Source organism: Macadamia integrifolia, chromosome 8 (genome assembly GCF_013358625.1).
Source record: "Macadamia integrifolia cultivar HAES 741 chromosome 8, SCU_Mint_v3, whole genome shotgun sequence".
Lineage (NCBI taxonomy): Eukaryota > Viridiplantae > Streptophyta > Magnoliopsida > Proteales > Proteaceae > Macadamia > Macadamia integrifolia.
In genome coordinates, this window is record NC_056564.1 from 6,620,099 (window position 1) to 6,639,505 (window position 19,407).

The 19,407-nt window shown below is 37.3% G+C and overlaps 3 protein-coding genes across 7 annotated transcripts; 2 read left to right on the forward strand and 1 right to left on the reverse strand.

The window, feature by feature from the left end:
* The first annotated feature begins 48 nt into the window (after positions 1 to 48).
* On the forward strand, positions 49 to 8,080 carry LOC122086034 (shewanella-like protein phosphatase 1). 5 transcript variants are annotated; one of them, XM_042654718.1, is made up of 10 exons: positions 51 to 1,006; positions 2,134 to 2,234; positions 3,174 to 3,287; positions 3,865 to 4,077; positions 4,534 to 4,669; positions 4,773 to 4,948; positions 5,229 to 5,317; positions 5,583 to 5,652; positions 7,065 to 7,174; positions 7,740 to 8,080. In XM_042654718.1, the coding sequence occupies exons 1-9, from the start codon at positions 856 to 858 to the stop codon at positions 7,149 to 7,151; spliced, it is 1,137 nt and encodes a 378-aa protein (XP_042510652.1). In that variant the 5' UTR covers positions 51 to 855; the 3' UTR covers positions 7,152 to 7,174; positions 7,740 to 8,080. The 5 variants fall into 5 exon arrangements, with proteins under 5 accessions (XP_042510653.1, XP_042510652.1, XP_042510650.1 ...); XM_042654716.1 differs by having other exon boundaries at positions 7,065 to 7,166; XM_042654715.1 differs by having other exon boundaries at positions 52 to 1,006; positions 7,645 to 8,080.
* A 1,675-nt stretch (positions 8,081 to 9,755) lies between these two features.
* Positions 9,756 to 10,719, forward strand: LOC122086035 (BES1/BZR1 homolog protein 1-like). Its single transcript, XM_042654720.1, has 2 exons — positions 9,756 to 10,228; positions 10,430 to 10,719. Exons 1-2 carry the CDS (start codon positions 9,908 to 9,910, stop codon positions 10,676 to 10,678), a joined length of 570 nt encoding a protein of 189 aa, XP_042510654.1. The 5' UTR covers positions 9,756 to 9,907; the 3' UTR covers positions 10,679 to 10,719.
* An 892-nt stretch (positions 10,720 to 11,611) lies between these two features.
* LOC122085535 (protein trichome birefringence-like 35) lies at positions 11,612 to 16,210 on the reverse strand. The gene is made up of 6 exons (XM_042654012.1): positions 15,716 to 16,210; positions 15,193 to 15,472; positions 14,902 to 15,073; positions 14,490 to 14,686; positions 14,239 to 14,391; positions 11,612 to 12,132 (listed from the first exon to the last, which is right to left on the reverse strand). The coding sequence occupies exons 1-6, from the start codon at positions 15,924 to 15,926 to the stop codon at positions 11,802 to 11,804; spliced, it is 1,344 nt and encodes a 447-aa protein (XP_042509946.1). The 5' UTR covers positions 15,927 to 16,210; the 3' UTR covers positions 11,612 to 11,801.
* Between the last annotated feature and the right edge of the window lie 3,197 nt (positions 16,211 to 19,407).

Genomic DNA, 19,407 nt, shown 5'->3' on the forward strand with positions numbered 1-19,407 from the left:
ATATCGATTCAATAGGTTAACAAAGTATGAGTATCAATTTGGATGATGGATTCTGATTTAAAGGAAAAAAAAAAAAAATTGGATGATGGACCCTGTGATTCACATAGGACACAAAATCTTATACATAGACTACCCAAATGGTGTTCTTCCTACATTGATTTAAGAAAAAAAGGGGGACCATGGCGCATTGATAATCATTTGATAGGTTTTTAAAATGCCTCACATTATTCTTCAAAGTTTTCTCTATTTTTTCACTTTACATTTATATCTACTTCCTATTGTATGTATTGAGATGAAATAACTTTGTTTATGTAACTAGTAATGCTATATTATCCCTTTCACTTAAAAAAACAAAACCCAAGAGAAGATATAGTAAAAGGGGGAGGACTATCCAGGGTAAGGAGAGATATAGATATAGTACTGGGCACAACACTAGAATGAACAGCCTTTACCCTATTAATAATAATTTTGTGATACAAAGGTTTTTCAAATTTTGTTTTGGGGTAAGCTTAAAATTATTATTATTTTTTTAATATGGAAAAAAATATGAAATAAAGGGGTACCTTCGGTATTTAAAAAAATATGTTTGCTTTATTGAGGAAATAAAAAGAAACAAGTATTCTAAAAAAAAATAAAAAATTGTGGAGATATCACCTCTTGCCCTTTCATTGGTGCGGTTTCCACCATGGCATCACGGAAGCCACTGCCCTTTCTGTTATGATGGCCTAACGATTGATAAGTAGATTGACAGCAATACCCTTCTATAAAAAAGCATCGAAGTTCGAAGGATGTTAAAACACTTGGTGGTGGTACTCTCCCCACTCTCCACCTGCATGGGCTGGTGGCAGAGAAGCTATGGCTTTCCTCTGTTTCAATTCCTTACCTCTACCACCTTCTCAGCCTCGCAAGATAGCAGAAGCTCCTTTTAATGGAGGCCTGAAGCCCATCGTCGTCAATGGTGATCCTCCCACTTTTGTCTCGGCTCCTGGTCGCCGAATTGTAGCCGGTAAGTTTTTATTTAATCACCCAGTTTCTTTCCTCCTTGTCTTCCCCGTTATTGGTTGTTTCTGTATGAGTTTCTGCAAGTCGCATCATTTTTGGTTGTGGATAACGTGATCAGATTAAAAATTTCCCAGCTCAGCTTTTCTATTCTCCTTGCTAAATTTGTATTTGAAACAACTAATTTTCGGTTTTTAATTATGAGTTCAACAATTCGTGATTCATGCTTTCCCTAATTCATTAATTGTTTTGGGGGGGGGGGGTTCTTGTCCTTGATTTCTGAATTTTCATCTTAAATGTTAATCTTCTTTGTTGTTTGGATTATTGAAAAAGTAATCAGAGCCTTTTTTAACCTTCCAATGGGTTGTCAAGAACTACTTTTTCCTTTTCTGTTCTAGTGCTTCTTTTTATATTATATTCCTTTCTGTTTTCTTTTGGTCTTGGTATTCTATCATCTGATAGAGGAACATCGATTCTTGCTTTCACCTTACGGAACATTAGATGCTACAGTAGTTCTATGGCGCCTTAATAGTTTGATTAAGGCTTAAAATAATAGCATGTGGTTAAATGGGTTTTTTCCGTGCTTTATGATTATTGGTCTGGAAATTTACTTTGGCTCCGTCTGGTTTTGTCAAGCATAAGTTTAGGGGAAAAAATCAAAATTAAAAAATTTCTAATCATTACCAACAATAATTGGGTGATTAACCACTAATTCACATTATATAGTGACTTTTTGGTAAAGATTTAATAGTAACTTACGACCAAGATTTTAATAGAAAAATATGACTGCAGAAATTATATTTACACATTTTTGTTTAGCCTCTGAAAGGTAGCTCTTTTCGGTTATGCTACTGGTATTTTCTTCTTAGACATTTTACATTATTCATCACTTTGCCTCCAACCAGTTGGAGCCTTCATGTTGAGATGCCAATGACTTGTGGTCCTATCTGATGAGCCATCTATATTTAAAAATAAACATTGGTGCAATGGCCAGTGTCCCTTGAAAGTACATCGAATGGATAATTTGGATTAATCTTTATTTGAATGATTTGGTCTACTTCTGTTCAATGCAGTTATCTTTGTAGTTTCTTTCTAAAAACTTGTTTAAGTTGCATCTAACTTTTGAGTGTTCAGTTGGGGACTTGCATGGAGATCTTGTGCAGGCAAGATGTGCACTTGAGACAGCTGGTGTTTTGAGCTCTGATGGTCTAGACTTATGGACTGGTGGAGAGACGGTAAGCCCATTCACATGATGATTAAGTCTGAGATCGACAGGAAGGCCATCATTTCCACCATTTGATGGGTCACCATACAGATATATCTATTGCTTTCATTCTGCAGGTCTTATATCCCATCAAATGGAGGCCAATTCTCCTCCACATGCATCAAGTCCAGCTATGTTGATTGGTAGTCACTAATCACTAAATGAAACTGGTCCTCACTCAGAGTGTCATTAATTGTCATGCACTGCAAAGTACCACCAATTGGAGGGAAATGGTTTACTTGGTTCCTAATATGCTATTTGCTACCTGTAAAATTGATTTTCTTGATGGATTGCCTTCCCCTCCCCACCCCCCCAATCAACAAAAGCTAATTTCATTAAGAAGAAAAAAGGAGTCCAGCTCCAAAGAGAAATCCATGCTGCAAGGCTGTTAGACATCTTGTCTTGGAAACAGCAAAGAGTTTGACAGTGGATCTAGTTTACTACTTGCATGATGCCTTTGATTGCAGCTTTGTTGTCAAGAGAAGTGATCCTCTATTTCACCAAGGATAGAATCCATTAAGAGTATTTATCTTACAGCTGATAACTTAAAAACAGAAGGCCATATTCTTCTGCATTAGAAATGCATCATTTATTTTATTCAACTTCTGACCATCCAAAAATGTTAGTCCAAAGTGGAGAAGAGAAATTAAAATATTGATGGCATCAAAACTTTTCTCCGTTTTCTCAGTCTCTAATGTTTAAATAATTCTGGGTGATTCTTGGAAACTACTGAACAATTGTTCTACTTTTCACATGTTTGGATCAGAGCATAGGGAAATTTTCCATTTTTGTTTTACTTTCCCCAGAACCTTTTAATGTATAGTTCTAGTCAGAACTCCTGAGTTCAATGATTTAGTACTATAATGTCCTACTCCAGTTGAAACATACTTATAATATGTCATTTTTCTAGGTATTGATTCAACTTGGAGATATTTTTGATCGGGGTGAAGATGAAATAGCTATTTTATCCTTACTGCGATCATTAAATATTCAGGCAAAGAAAAAAGGTGGAGCAGTCTTTCAGGTTTGTGATACACTGAAATGGAAAGTATATTTCTTGACCATTGCATGAGTATGGTACTGTGGTCGGTTTTGACTTGTTAACTTGTAAGGAGATAATTCTTGGTAGGTGAGACGGTCGAATAATGATGTGATTAACATATTACATTTGTGATGTATATACTTGAATTGGGTCCAGTGACCAGGACCAATTCCAGTACAGTATCCACAACATGAGCTGTGAATGACATGGTTTTTGTTGTTAAGCTTGGCCATTTCCATTAGGTGATTTAATTCCTGTTTATGCCTGTTTAAGCTACATATTTTGTGTAATCTAAATCCAGGCATCGACGAATTTGGGGCTGCGTCAATTAAAGTTCACATAGGACAATTAACTTCCTCTTCTATGCCACCGAGTAAAAAAATTCTCTTAGGTCCTTTACATAAATGTCCTCTATAGTTTTGGGCTTCATCTCACTAGTATAAACCATTTCTAAGGCTTAAAAGTCTCTTTTTTTTTTGGGCTGTTTTTGGCTCCTAAATTTCTCCCCAAGTCTTAGCAGATAATTTTGATATATGGAATTCCTGTTTTAATTATGTAGGTAAATGGAAACCATGAGACCATGAATGTAGAAGGGGATTTCAGATATGTTGAAGCTGGGGCATTTGATGAGTGTATAGACTTCCTGGAGTACCTGGACGAAGATGAAGATAGCTGGGATGAAGCTTTTGTCAATTGGATTGCAGTGTCAGAAAGATGGAAAGGAGAATCTAGTAATTCCTCAAAATATTGGGGTCCATGGAATCTGGTGAAGGTATTGGTGTACATTTCTTTTTTCTACATAGAATTTTTAAATATTTTTGTATATCATTAAGTAAACTTAATGAGATTTGAATGTATTTGGTTTGTTGACACCTGAAAACTTCAACACTAGAGGATAGATGGCTAAACATTCAGGACCAGCACTTAAGATTTGAAGGATTTGCCATCTGTTCTCTAATGTCAAAGAGAAAATGTGTTACAAGAGGTACTTTTCTCTTAATATCTGGTGAATCACAAAATATTGTGGTGAAGTTGCCATATTTTTCTATGGAGCTTCTTCTCTAGATTGTTACATTGGGCCAATTTTTGGTTACTTTTTTTTTTTCATTGATTGTCCTCAACAAGATTAAAGGAACGGCTCTAGGATAACGAGCACCCCCCTCAATTCTCTGCCATTTTGTGTCTTTAAATGATTATTCTAACGAATTTCACTGGAATATTAGGGCAGAGGCAAAAAGGGGTGATTGCAAGGTCGATCCTCCTAAGACCAGGGGGCTTATTGGCATGTGAGTTGGCACGGCATTCTGTTGTGCTCAAAGTTGATGATTGGGTTTTCTGTCATGGCGGCCTTCTTCCTCGTCATGGTAAAGTCCGTATTACCATAACTAATAGTGTAGGTACTTCTTTAAAAGGTTTCATTCCATTGTCCTTCCATGGTGCTTGCTAATAGTTTTTTTACTTCTGCAGTTGAGTATGGGATAGAGAGGATGAACAAGGAGGTGTCTGATTGGATGAGAGGTCTAAATGAGCAGAAGAGTAGTTCTCAAATCCCTTTCATAGCCACCCGAGGTTATGATAGTGTCGTTTGGAACCGCTTGTATTCAAGAGATGCTGCAGACATGGAGGTCTACCCAAGTCCCCAGGCAAGTGACTGAATTAAGGGGCTTCATATTTCTTTTATTACATGGTGGTCCTGCATTTTTTTAGTTTTTAAGATCTCAATGAACAAGCTTGGAATCTGATTTAGTCAACTTCATTTTTGCCTTTTTCTGAAACTGAGGTTTTCTGCTAGTCTACTGATTGAATTTGTAAATTTAGTTGAGTAATTGGCCAAGTAATTCGAGTCCCCATATTTCTACTCCAGCAATACATACACATTATCTTATTTTGTGTCTTTCTGAACTGAATACATCTTCTTAGCAGATTTCCTCCATTCTCGAGGAGACATTACAAGCAATGGGCGCTAAGGCGATGGTTGTGGGGCACACCCCTCAGACCACAGGAATAAATTGGTATAGTTCTTTTCATGTCTTTTGGGGATTTGATTTAAAGAATCCACTGATATTTAAGCCCCTCAGAAATACAACTTTCATCCTCTGTGCATCAAATCTGATGTGTATTGAACATGGGTGTCTATCATTTTTAAGCATCCTTTAATGAATGTTAATATGCTTCTTTTTTTTTTCTGAACAAATGCTTATCTGGTATTTTTTTGCTATTTTAGGATTGTACTGTTCTTCTATGGATTAACTTATTGGTGTTGGTGTTCGACTGCAGTAAATACAATTGTAGCATATGGCGGATTGATGTGGGCATGTCCAGCGGGGTCCTCAATTCAAGACCTGAAGTAAGTTAGGTTCCTTGGCAGCGTAATTGAAATATAAAAGAAATATCCTACTAAAAAGATCAATGTATGAAAGAGAGAATTTGGTCGGTAGGGTGTGGAGGAACAACCCACTCATATCTCTCCACCTCTTCCTTAAATTAACCTGAACGCATAACTTGATCTATAGAATATTCTCTACTGAGTACCTGCACTTTTTCTTGCATCAGACTCGGTACAAGTTGGCATGGTTACACTCATCCATGAGTTGCTCGTACTAATAGGAAATTGTTTAGGTGCATGCTGTCCATTAAGAGTGGGTTCCACCTTTTTTATTTTTGGTTGCTGGGGAAATGGGGGGGGGGGTTGAATGGAGGCCTGATTTGATTCCAGGCCTGGGGGATGACACCCTACTTGCTTTGCTGCTGCAATGTACAGGTACCTTCCATATATTTTTAGACCATCACTGTATATACTGCTCTAGTACCTTAGATTTGTTCTACAGAAGGAATGTGTCAAGTACTGTTGGGCTGGAGATGTGACATGCAGCAGCTTTAGACATTGGATACATGAGCACTACTTTGGGTTTAATCTCAAAAAGAAAAGCAAAAATGGGTATATATATATATATATGTATGTATGTATAATTGAAAGAGCTTTACTTCATCTCTAAGGTATGAGAGACAACACATTCAGGAGTACACTTGGTATGTGGATGATAGGCAGTCATCAGTGCATGATTCTTTCCCAAGTGGTTACCTATTAGGTAGAACAGATGAAGCCCATAGAAGTAGAGTTCATGATGTATAAATAAACATAAAATTGATTCAACAAAGAAGAAAATTTTACTTGTGTTCAGACTATTAAAATAGTTGAATTAACAAGGTTAACATAATTACATTTATATATTTGAGTTCAGAATCCAGAGCCACTGAATATTAACTTCAAAAGACATAAACAACGAATTTGGGGTATCTCCTTTTCAATCTTAACATGAAGAGAGGTAAGATTGTATCTGAAAATTAATGGAATTGTATGATAGAATGATGGACAAAAAATAGAAGATGAATATGTATTGGCCAATTCAAACTAATCATTTTACTTAATTTGGGAAATTTATTACATGAGGTGATCAGCCAGGTATATTGCCTGGCCTCAACTAGGTGTTTTGATGTACACCATTTGGGTAATCCTTGGTATATGGATCAGTATTGCACATAGTTGTCATGGTGTCTATACGATCCTAGGTGTTGGAAAACGGAAAAAATCAAGACGACACCAATAAGGCGTCAAGGTGTTGCCTAGGCAACGCCATGACAACTATGGTACTGCATAGACTGTCAATATTTGTCTAATGTGTTTCAATTTTTTCCCTTCTATTATTTTACAGGGTTGAATATCACTGAGTTACATTTGAACTTTTTTTTTTTTACTAGGTTCTAGAAATAATAGACAATAAAGCAAGAATATTGAGAAGCGGAAGTGACATATTTGGTGAACTTGAGGTTGTTGATTACACGTGAAGGAGAACATAGCAGGTATAAAGGTTGTAAGGAATCTCCTCTATTTATTGCTTGTAAAGTGATTGTCCATATTTGGAAAGAAAGCAATCTGCTGTATTGCTTGAAATGCTACCTTGTCTTAATCAATCTCAGTTATCTGAAAAACACACAGCTTGAACCATTACCTGAAATACTACCTTGTTGCCACTTTCCTGTTCAATATATGAGAACGGAGGTGTCAATCACAGAGAAGCATAAGCTATTTAACGATTCTGAGATGATATTTGTGGGTGAGCAATATCGATGTCAAGGATTGTGTTTGTCTTCTTCCTTTCTGTTGTATTAGTGTGTTTTTCCTTTTGTTTGAACTTCTAATTTTCGTGATGTTATTAGTAGAGGTAGAAAAGGCTTATCTAATACTATAATAGCTTTGTTTCTCCAAAAACCACATTTTAGGCTTTTTAGCCGTTCATTGTTAGACTGGCCCATTGGAGTTCTGCTAAATGTGTTGCAGGGAAAACTATGTTGGTCTTTAATTCAGAGCCTCATGATAGAGCATATCAAGTGGTGGGTTGCATATTGATCACCTAAAGTAAATGTGGGATATAGGTATCTGGAGATTAAGCAGGAAAAACAAATTTCATTTTGCCGATTTCAATCAGACACAGTAGTGAAGCAACAGGAGTTGGTTGTCTATGGGATGTAGGCCTTTGAACTGGTGATGTTCCATGATATAGGAGGAAATTGGTCAAATCACAAGCGGGAAATTGCTTCAGTTTAATATTCTTTCATGGACTTTGTACATTGAATCAAGTAGCAGATGATGAATATGTATAGAACAAGTGAAAATGTTCTTTTTTTATTTTTATTTTGGTAGCTGGTGCAAAAATTAGTGTTATTGCTGAACCATAACAGAATAAATGATGCACAATCTCTAGATTACGATGCCATGCTTTGAGAGAAATATAAAGAGCATTGTTGCATTAGAAAATTGAAGGGGTAAAACTACGTTGGTTAAGAATCACATGTAACAGCTTCAAGCCTTAGTTGACACACAACCCTTTTGCAGATCAACCGAAAGGGTTAGTATTTTGTGCCAAAAGATACTAATTTTTACAGGAACTTTAACACGATATCTTCTTGTTATTTCTCAATAAAAAGGCATCTTCCTTGGTGAAAAAATTTTATAGATTAGGCAGAAGATTACTTGATTGTCTTGTAAATGGTAATATATACGATAACATGATGCATTATAATGTATTTATAACTTATTATTAAAATACATAGTAGTTGCGTATTTTTATGTTTTTTGTTTTTGGTAAAAATTAGTGTATTCCTCCTGAACAATTAAATGTGTGAATATTCCTCTGCCCCCACCCGCGCCCCCCCCCCCCAAAAAAAAAAAGAAAAAAAGAAAAAAAAAACTTGAAATTCAACTACTATAAGGTATAGACATATAATACAAAGGTGCTCTATTCCAGGGGATTTCACAATTATCTGGTTTTTTGGGAGGAGGCAAACTGGTAAAGAAAGGAAAAGGAATTCAATCATTTCAATAAACTGCACGCCCATTACATAGAGGAATTTGACTGTTCCATCAAGCAATTGGCTGAGGCCCCTAGGTGAGTAGTAGTAGTGAAGAGTGATTATCCTTATGGGTGTGACAAACCACTAGTATTAACCGGAGATCCCAAATGGGGGTGGGGGATTGATTATAATGTGAAGCTACTCTCAATTATACTTGGTTTTGGACTTTTGAAATTCATGGTGGTCAGGGACAGACGGGAAAGGAAGGCAACCCAGCCCTTATTACTCCTTCAAAAGAACCTCTGCAACAACTGGGAAGGAATCATGAGCATCTTTTCAGTTGGGTTGTTTGAGAGTTGCAGAAAATATCTCTACCTTTTCGGCTTTTTCCCCCTCACATCCTCTCTTCCTTGTTCCCCTTTCCTTCTGAGTCTTTATATTGTCTTCCCTCCACTCTCCAACTGGAATGCTTCTTTTGCTTTTCCCTAATCATCCCTTTTGACTGATGATTCCTCTCTGAGTCTCCACTAAAAAGCTTCTTCTCTATCTGTCTCTGTCTGTCTCTCTCCTCAGACATGCAGGTTTGCAGACCAGGACCAGGACCAGGACCAGGACCAGCCCCAGACCAGAATCCCTCCAGTTTACACGCGTGTACCGTACATAGACAGTGTTTCCCTCTGAATCCCAACTTTTGAGAGTTTTTTTTTTTTTTTTTTGGGCTAGGAAAGGTGATTGAAATTGAACACCATGGAACAACAATAGGGCCTTTGATTTGGATCAAGCTACTAACTACATTCTTTACCTGCGCTGCTATACCCTGCATCAGGGCCCACACCACTGACCACACTGACCTCAGTGCTACTGAAGATTCTACTTTCTACCAAAGGGATAAGGCTAAGAACATTTAATTGGTGCTTTGTAGGGCTAATATGGTATTAACATGGAAAATAGTGAAGTCCAAGTTGCCATTTTAGGAAGAGAATCAAAGGCAATCAGGTTTCTATTTCATGCCAAAATCGTGGGGCATATTTGTAACTCCCTCCCACTTCTCTCTTCCCTTTGAATAGCACATAAATACCTCAAATACTAAGAATGGCCAAGTTATGGGTATAAGTCAAGAGAAGAGAAGAAGAACAAGAAGCAGATCAAAGACTAGAGAGAAAGAAGCTTGGTGTATATTGGTATGGGCTGATGATATGTGAGAGTGAGTTGTTTTGTGTAGCATATAGCTAGGCAAGGTATATACATATATGGAGGAAGGTGGTGAGAACCAGAGTATTAGGGTGGTTCGAGGTTGCATTAAGACAAAAGCAGGGCCATGGGTGGTTCACCGGAGCACTAAGGATGGATCTACAGTCACAAAGTTTCGCCACCCCTCCGACGGTGAGCGCCAAAAAAATAAACAACGGGAGCGCCATAGACGAGCACTAAACAAGAAGATCTTTGCAGGACTTCGAGCTTACGGCAATTATCAACTTCCTAAGCATCCTGATAACAATGATGTCCTCAAGGCTCTCTGTGAGGAAGCAGGTTGGCACGTCGAAGAAGATGGCACTGTTTATAAGACCAAGGTGATTAACTCATTAGTTAACTCACATATAGCTTATGATGATTTATGCCCATGAAGCTAGTTTGATTTTATAGTTCTTCTCCATCTCCTCTGTTCATTCATATAGATAGACACTAGCCATTTTTCTGCAATTTTTCTTTCCATCATAAACACAGATAACTGGAAGTTGATAGACACTGTTTTTTGTGATTAATGTTTACAGAAACAAATGAGTGAGCGATCAATTTCTTCAGGAACAAGTTCAGGAACCCAAATTAGCTACCAGTGTTCTAAAGATGAAGAAGCTGAAGAATATAATGAATGTAGGAATGCAGTTAGCTTGGGCGTTGGCGACTCACAGTTCTCTAGTGGTTTTAATTTACCAGAGTCAACCATTGAGATGTCGAATGAGGAATGTCATCAAAGAGATGGCTTGAATCTTAGTCTCTCACTTTCATTGAAATATGCTTGAAATCTCCCTATATATATATAGAAATTAGACAGTTAAGAGAACACTCAGTTATAAGGAAACTATTTTTTTTTTTTTTTTTTTCCTAACTGAAAGTATTACAAATTTAACTACAAAAAACAATATAATGTGCTAAATGCTTAACACACCGACATCGAATATTGCACCCTGCGTTCACTACCCATACGTCGAACTTGGTGGTTTATCTCGACTACACTGCTACCATTTTTTGGATTTGCGATTCCCATTTGATTCTGGCTGAATCAGAATCCATGGAGGGCGATCTCCATTGCTAATTCTGCTTACTTGAACCATGCCTAGATACTCTTTTGATATGGTTGGATGATCTACCCAGATACACCCACGATCACTGTTTGAGCAATCGGATACCAGAAATGGCTGAACCTGATTCAAAAATTCAGCTAAACCGATTCCAGCCGGTTCCAACAGAATCAGAATTGATTCAGGTTATTCCAGTTGCCGATTCTGCTTCCTCAAACCTTACCTTATCCACGATGACCCAATCATTTTACCTGTATATATAGTGTTTGTGACATAAGCCCAGAGGAAAAATATATTCAGGAGAGTATCATGGTTAAGTTAATATCATTTGTCTTCGCACCGGGGTTTTAAAAACAGGAACTGGATTAGTTCCAGAATTGGCCGCAAGAACCCTAGAATCCGCATTTGATCTAAAAACCCACCGATTCAGGAGAATCTTGGTGTGAATATTCTGATTCAGAATAGCAGAAATCAAGATCGGTCCCAGCTGATTCGCAATCCGATTCACGGAATTTTGAAACCCTGTATTACCGTGGTCTGAGTGTACTACAACATAATGCTGGAGTAGTATTTCACATCACTAGTTCTATTATCATCTCATTTGAATGCTGTGCAATGAGATGTTCTAATAAGGCCTACAGTTGAAAAGAAATCTAACCCATTAATTTGGAGCATCCCACTCTATTCCCCACAAAAATAAGCAATCTCACTGACCCTAGTATAGTAGTATGGTTGGCCTCAACCATTATATACAAAAAGGCCAAAATCTGCTCACATCAACCATCCAATAACTCAGAGATGAAATTTCTTTCTTTGCTAAAATTCAATTCACAGCTCTCCTTCTCTACAAAGAATTGAAAAGCAGTTCATTCCATACATCAGGCACTCCTGGCAAGCACCAATGAATACAGTCAGCGTAACTGGCAGGGTTTGACAATTGCTGGGGACTCAGTGACTCCCAGAATTTGCGGTAGATGGATGGATGACCATCTTTCCGATACTCAGAGAGTTGAGTGATGTTAAGAACAGAAACCTTTGATCTCAATCTGTCCACCACCTTATCCACCATCCTCATAGTGGGCAAATCAGACCCACTTCCCCAGTAACCCTCCATGTCAATGGGGTTGTTCTCCTGATAGCAGTTCCCCTCGGTACCTGGCGCCCACTCTCGACTCCTGCATGCACCAAAACAAGGTGAAATACCTCTCTTTTCAAATCCCAAAAGTTGCACGAAGTAAAAGGAATGCAAAATCCCCTGTCGGGTTGAACAGAAAAAACTACAAAGATGTATTAGATGATCCTCCTAAAAGCCCTTACAGGCTTACAGGGTACTTCACACACAATATTAAGCCATTGACAACAAGCCAAAAAACACACCCTTCAACAATTCTAATTCTAAGCCTTACAGGAATGTCTCACCCATATTACGCTTGTCAAAAATGTTAAGCCACTGGTAACAAGCCACAATGCAAACTGATCAACATTTCCAGCGAAAGAACATTGCAACATACAATGTCAAGTACAGAGGCCATGGTCCAGACAAAGCAAAAGGCTCTTCTAACCAGAGAAATCTGTTTTGTTACTGACCCAGCGCGTGGCATAACTGTTTTGACTAATGATTTTTGAATGTTTAAGCTTGATGATTTTCAAAGGGTGGTCCTCTATTGGACAGTCACAATTGTTAAATCCAAGTGAATTTGGTTATTGGCCTACCAAGTGCATACCAAACTAGGAATGATTTGAACCCATGCCAATGTGTACTGTACATGCGCTAGGAATAACACTTGATTGAAATAAGGAGTCTAAACCTATGTGAGGTCCTCCATAACAGAAGTTACCAATATAAAAGACATGATATATGTGTGTGCTTGAGATGATGATTATATGAACTGAAAACAAAAGGAAGGACACAAAAGGAGAAAAGAAAAAAAAAGAGCAATAAGATTGTCACACACATGTTCAACAGTTTTGAGTGGAGAAGTGTCAGTAGAGTACATGTGAAATAGTGGGCTGCATTCTTTTTGAATTAGTTAGTTACCACATTTTTGTTCCAAAATATCACAAATATTATAAGAAAGTAATGTCCAGCACTTGTACCTCAATAAACGTGAGCAAAATTGATAGAAACATGTGGGCTGCACTCAATTTTCTCAGTGAAATTTTCGATTTCTATCATTCTTTCCAATCAAACTCAGCCTCAAAAGGACAATTTTTTTCCCCATTAGATAACAACATAAAACAATGACAATTTAGAAGAACAAAATGCAGTAATAAATTTGGTCTTTGATTTGTCTCAGATTGTGTAGATGCCATGGCTACTCTATCTTACACTACTGTCAATATAATGTAGTGTCTCTAGTTTGAGAAGATGTATTCCAAATATGAAAATCCGTGACCACGACTTTCGCAAGGAAGACCCAAATGCACCCGAGTCTTTTCTTTGGAGGCTGGCTACCCAGTCACCAACAACAGGACACACCCATTCATCCAAAACATCCAATCAATAGATAGCTCTAAATTGATGCAGTGATCTGAATTAGCTAATTTCAACTTTTATATTTTCAAAAAACATTCGCATGCTTATAGTGCACATCCAAATAGAAAAGCCAGCATGCCTACTAAACTGTGTCTAACAATTAGTGTACTGAATCCAGAAACACATAAAATTGATCAATGGACAGCAATGTTTTAATAGCAGATCCAAATATGGCAGCTTACATCATCATGTTAGTGCTGGTTTACTATGTTTATCCATCCGAACTGCCCTAAAATCCAAAGCTCAAATCAGTGGAACTATCCTTTATCCCAGTATGAAAGCATTGGGCCTCCCATTATCAATGGATAGTCAAGCTGTTGCCTGGGCTTTATAATCTCTCTAACAACACAAAATATGCTAGCACTGATTCTAATTGGAGAAAATTGCTTCCATATTGTTAAACAGGTCACCAATATAAGCACCTAAACATATAACATTAATGATTCAAACCAACATAATAATAACAGTGATGATACAGAACCAGTTCAACCTGCAGTTATGGCTCTTAGATTTCCTACAAGTGAGGTAATGTATTGGTGAGCAGCAAGGCTACCCAAACAATTAAACAGAATTAAGTCGCATTTTCCTCAACATTAAAAGGGAAATTGCCTAATTACTAAGTTGATGAAGACATAGAGGTTTCAAAGTCATGTTACAAGTTGCAGACTCCACTCTTATAAAAAATAAAAAATAAAACAAATGGTAAAATGATAATGACCCTTCCGAATGAGGGTGTGAGACTCACCAGAGATGGGTAGGGGACATTGTCACAAAGAAGACTTTCTTCTTCAGGGGATTCACCTTGGAAGCCACCCAATCTGCCCAAGCCTCCATTGCCAACTCCATGGCTCCTACGCCATCTAGCTCCTCACATATCCCACTTTCTTCATCACTCCATCTACAACACGAAGCCAGGGTTTTAAAAATGTCTGAGAACAGCAATTCCCAGCTACAACCCTTCGTTTACAAGTGGATCAAAGAAGAAATTACACTTACAATAGCTTAATTGGGCCTTGTCTCCACCACAAGTATGTATTAAATATCAAAATATCAGCTTTCTCCCACTCTGATGCATGCTTGAAAACTGAATCAGGTCGCATTATGCGATCATTCAGTCTATGGTTCACTGGGTCATCGGAGTTCGATTCAACAAGAAGCGGTGCCCAGTAGAACTCAACTGTAGCATTGTATTCCTGAATTGCAACAAACACATACACATGAACATACAGAGATCAAGACAAATGCAAATGATTCATGCGGAAAAAAATAAAAAGGAGGCAAATGCAGATGGTTGTTCTATCAAGATTGACACTGCTTGATGCATCATTGTGCATGCTCAAGAACATCCAAGAGTAGTGGTTAGTGAACATGCTTCAGAGATCAAGGCTTAAGAGCGGTAATGGGTCACCTCTGCCCTGAAAATGGTGAGAGGAGCATTTGGAGACATGGATCTCTTGTCAACCGGGATTACTGACTGTAACAAACAAACCATGGATATCCACTGTCCTCTGTTCAGTGAATCCCCAACAAACATCAATCGCTTGCCTCTCAATTTCTCCCACATCTCAGTCGCATTCCATCTATACATTGCAAAACATAGACATTAAAAATCTGAAAGAAGCATTCTCCATACAGAATTACCCACTCCGTGTTTTCCTAATCAAGAGAGAATACTGCTCCCAAAGTAAGCAAGGACTACCTCTTTAAGTTGCAGTCATGGGGTTGCCATCTCCAGTTCTGATACCCCAAATCAGTCCTTCCGTGCTTGTGACATGCCAACTGATCGGACATGTAGGGGCAACGCGACTCGTCGTAGAGCGGATAAGAAGTATTGTCGAAGACCCATTTGCCCGAAAACAAGTCGCATCTGTGCTGCTTTTCTCTCCGTTGACTGGAATCCAGCTTCTGGTAAACCGTCTCTGTTCTCCGACCATGGAACTTTCGAGTAGAATCGCATTTCGTGAATCTATCCAAACTAGCTAAAAAAAATCCCACAAAAGCAGCAAAACCGAAAAGATCAAATCGAAGCAGCAAAAAAGAGACATACAGGAATTCATGAAAGCCAAGCCATGTGACATCAAAAACGAAATCAAGTCAGAAACCCCATTAAATAATTATAGAAGCACTAAAAAAATGCGAAACCAGAGAAGTAGATGAAAACGACAGAATTTAATCTGGGCAAGCAAATCAAAGAAGAAATAGAAAATTGGAGCAAAACCCACCTGCAGCTACTATTGGCTTATGTTTGCTAGAAACTTTGGAAGGAACAGAGGTGAGGAGAGTTGAGTCTCTGATGGGTACTTGCTGTTCTTCCTTCCTATCATGTATTTTCCGAATGTTTCGCTCGTTGTAAAGAATTGAAGCTACTATGAAGACAGAGAAGAACAAAGCAAGAACAGGGAAGTGGGTTTTTCTCCTGCTCCATCTCTGCATCCTTAGAAAAGGAGTTGCAGAACAGAATAAACCAAGAAGGGTTCAACTTATCAACGACGACCGATCATTAAACAAGACAGAGATTAGTGTTGGAAACTTGGAAATTTTCAGAATTTTGGATGGAGACAAATGATCTTCCGTTTAGGTTTCTTAATTCTTACATGGGTTGTCTCACTTGTCTGTGCATCTCAAGTCTCACCGTCTCATAAGACAATTATGAGACTAAACTCGCAGAAAAGGTATGGTGGGAACGTGGAGTAGGCAGACCAACATCCTAGGCTGTCAAGACTCAAGAGTGAATCCGAATCTCAACTGTCTGGACTCTTGACATAACTCACGGTAAGAGAGATTAAAAATGATAATGAGTTTTACCGAAAAAGGAAATGAAGAGTAAATTTTTTTTTGGTGAGATGGTAAAGAAGAGTAAATGAAAACAGAATAACTCAAATATATTAAGTTCTTGGAAGACATTTTGATTGAGTTATTATTATAAGATAAGGTAAATAATATATATATATATATATTTTATTTAAACTCGTTCAATAAAAAATCCTTCAATTCTGAATTGAGAATAGGAGGGATGGTACTTTCTTATAATATCTTAAATGAATTATATATGTAATGATCAATAAATTAAGTTTCATTTTACAATGGTATGTGTCAATTCTGAGCCCGTATCGGTAGGTCCGATCGAGTCCGACATGTTTACAGTCTTATATGGACCGACTTGATTGAGCCTGATACATTTATTAAATGGGCATTCACGGTGTAGGTAGTTAGCTCGTCAAGCGCCCGACCAAATTGACACGTTTATAAGTCATGCTTGAATCGATTCGTTGTAGTCTGACCCCTTCAATACTATATAAAATTCCTATTTTACCACTACTAGTAAGAAACTAATTAAACTGTCTTACCCTTTGCTTTGTAATAATATTTGATTTAATTAACCTTTGTTTTGTAAGTTGTAATGGTCATAATCTCTTCTATTTTTTTAAAAAACAACCATAGTCTCATATTACTTTTCTTCTTTATTAAAAATTCGTGTCACATATTTCTGGGGTCTTCAACTAGCTTAAAAAAATAATTTTAGGGTAGACCCATTTAAAGCCTATTTAAAACATGTTTAGACTTATATATGTTCGTAACCAGTTTAAGGAAGCCTAATTAAAGTTTGACACCCACAGGTCCTATTATAAATCGTACCATGCCCCAAAAAACTAGGCCCGTTTATTTAAACTGGTGTTCACGGTGCAAGGCTTCCATGTAGTCAAGCCCTACTAGGCCCGACCGATTGACACCTCTAATATTGAAGATGAGATAGCATAAGTAAGGGTAAGTCTGTTGGATATGATATTATGATCTGAATTGAATCGATATCATAACATTATTGCTCTTGATCGATCTTACAATTGATCCTGAATTTTAAAACCTTGCATTGGATATCGATTCTTGCTTTTGGACCGGACTGGAATGGTATTGGTTGAAGGATTAAAAAAACCCAATTGTTAGTGAAAACAAAGGTAAAACTGTTCGATCAATGTCGATACGGGCAGATCCAAATCTAGAATCAAGACTGATATCTCAAACCATGATCTGATCTACGGTTGATATATATGTTTGCTCTTGTGATGTTTGGGAATTCCAAATATTCCATCCTCAATTTATGACCATCAAATAAGAATCTTTTCCTTTAATACTATTATGCGGGATGGCTCGAGTTCCCTTTCACCCATGGTGAAGGGACTCTTTCTTTTTGTTTAGGAACCAATTTTCTGTATGGTAGGGCACCTCTACACCTAGATTAGGGGTGCGAAATGATCACCGTACTCTCTCTTGGTCAATGCTTAAATGTGCGTTTTCATTGGTTAGGACACTGGCACAAAAGCCTCACTCTTGGACAAAACATTTTTTTTTGATAGAAAGGGACTCTCTTATTTAATCATCACTGAATTAGACTTGTAAGTGTACAAATAACCTTTTACAATAGGGGGCTGACATATGTGACCGTTCCGCTGATTCCCTTTGCGGTGGGTGAAGGAAAACTCTTCGCATACCGAAAACTATAATAATAAGGCAAAAGTATTTCTTCACCTGTGAGAAATTACCAAGTTATTAGATTTTTGGGTCATTATTACTTTCTTCTCACCCTTTACCATTCTCTTTAGACATTGAGTCATTTTTTATTTTTGTTAACCGAGGTGTCCGAGCTAACTTACGCATATTTTGACTAATCTTTGGAGAGACTAACGCAGTAACCCACCACCACGATATCCACTTAAATCAGAGATGCACATATGGATCATTATTACTTTCTTTCCATCCTCTATTGACCATGTCAAAACTATCCACATTTTTAGACATTGACTTTGCTAATCCCCATGGTGAAGGAATCAAAAGGTGAAATCATTCAAAAAAAAAAAAAAAAAAAAACTTTGAATGTTATTTCTTTTCTTTGGTTAGAGTTGCTTAACCACATTTGAATTATGCTGTTCTAATTTTCTAATTTACCCAAAAATAATTTTGCAATTCCCATCATATGATCATATGGTTGTGAGAACCAAATGTGATGAGTCCCATAGACACAAGGCCATAAATGATGGATCCCACATATACAAGGCCATATGTGTTCCATCTAAGGAACAAAAGGGGTCCTTGAGGATATTGAAAATCTTACGAGATAATATTTTACAAGAAACTTGCAAATTATCTATAATATAACAGAGAAAAATCCAAAAACATAATTCGGTTTCTTTGTAAAATTTCTGTTAGATCTATTATGGGTACAAATCCAAATCCCAATTGAAGAAATCACATAGAGAAATAAGAACACAAATCTAATAAAATTATAGAGGATTTAATTGTACCTTTCATCAAGTATATTGAAGAAGATTGATATTGGTCACTCCCACTTTCGCTCTCTTGGCTTTGCTATGGATCTTTTACAGCCCCTTAAACTTTCTTGGTTCTCTCACTTTAGTGGTAAAGTGGAGAATAGTGAATAATGACTGTAGGGACCAAAAACCTAGTATTTATAATACTGTCCTGCACCCAAAACCCTAAACCACAATGGGTTGAGCCAACATATCTCTAAACTTGAGAGTGAATCGAACCGGTTCATGCAATTTGACTCTCACCCATTTAATCAACCCGAATGATTAATTTAGCCCATAAATCCAACAATTTCCGCAATGAAATTTTTTATAGATTTAAAAACAAGCAGTGGACTTTTGGATTTTTTTAATGTAAAATTTTTTCTAGCTATTTTATGCCGAAACACATTGAGTCGAATAGTAAATTAATTATTTCTACGATTTTTATTTTTTATTTTTTTTAATATTACAACTGAAAAGTATATTTGTCAAATATGGTGAGAATTACCTTCTTTCTTTATAAAACTGCTTTCAGTTCCCTTCCCTTTGTGCTTTCAACCAAACGGAGCTTAGAGATTTCGATTTTCAGATGGGCTACGGCCCAGAGTGTT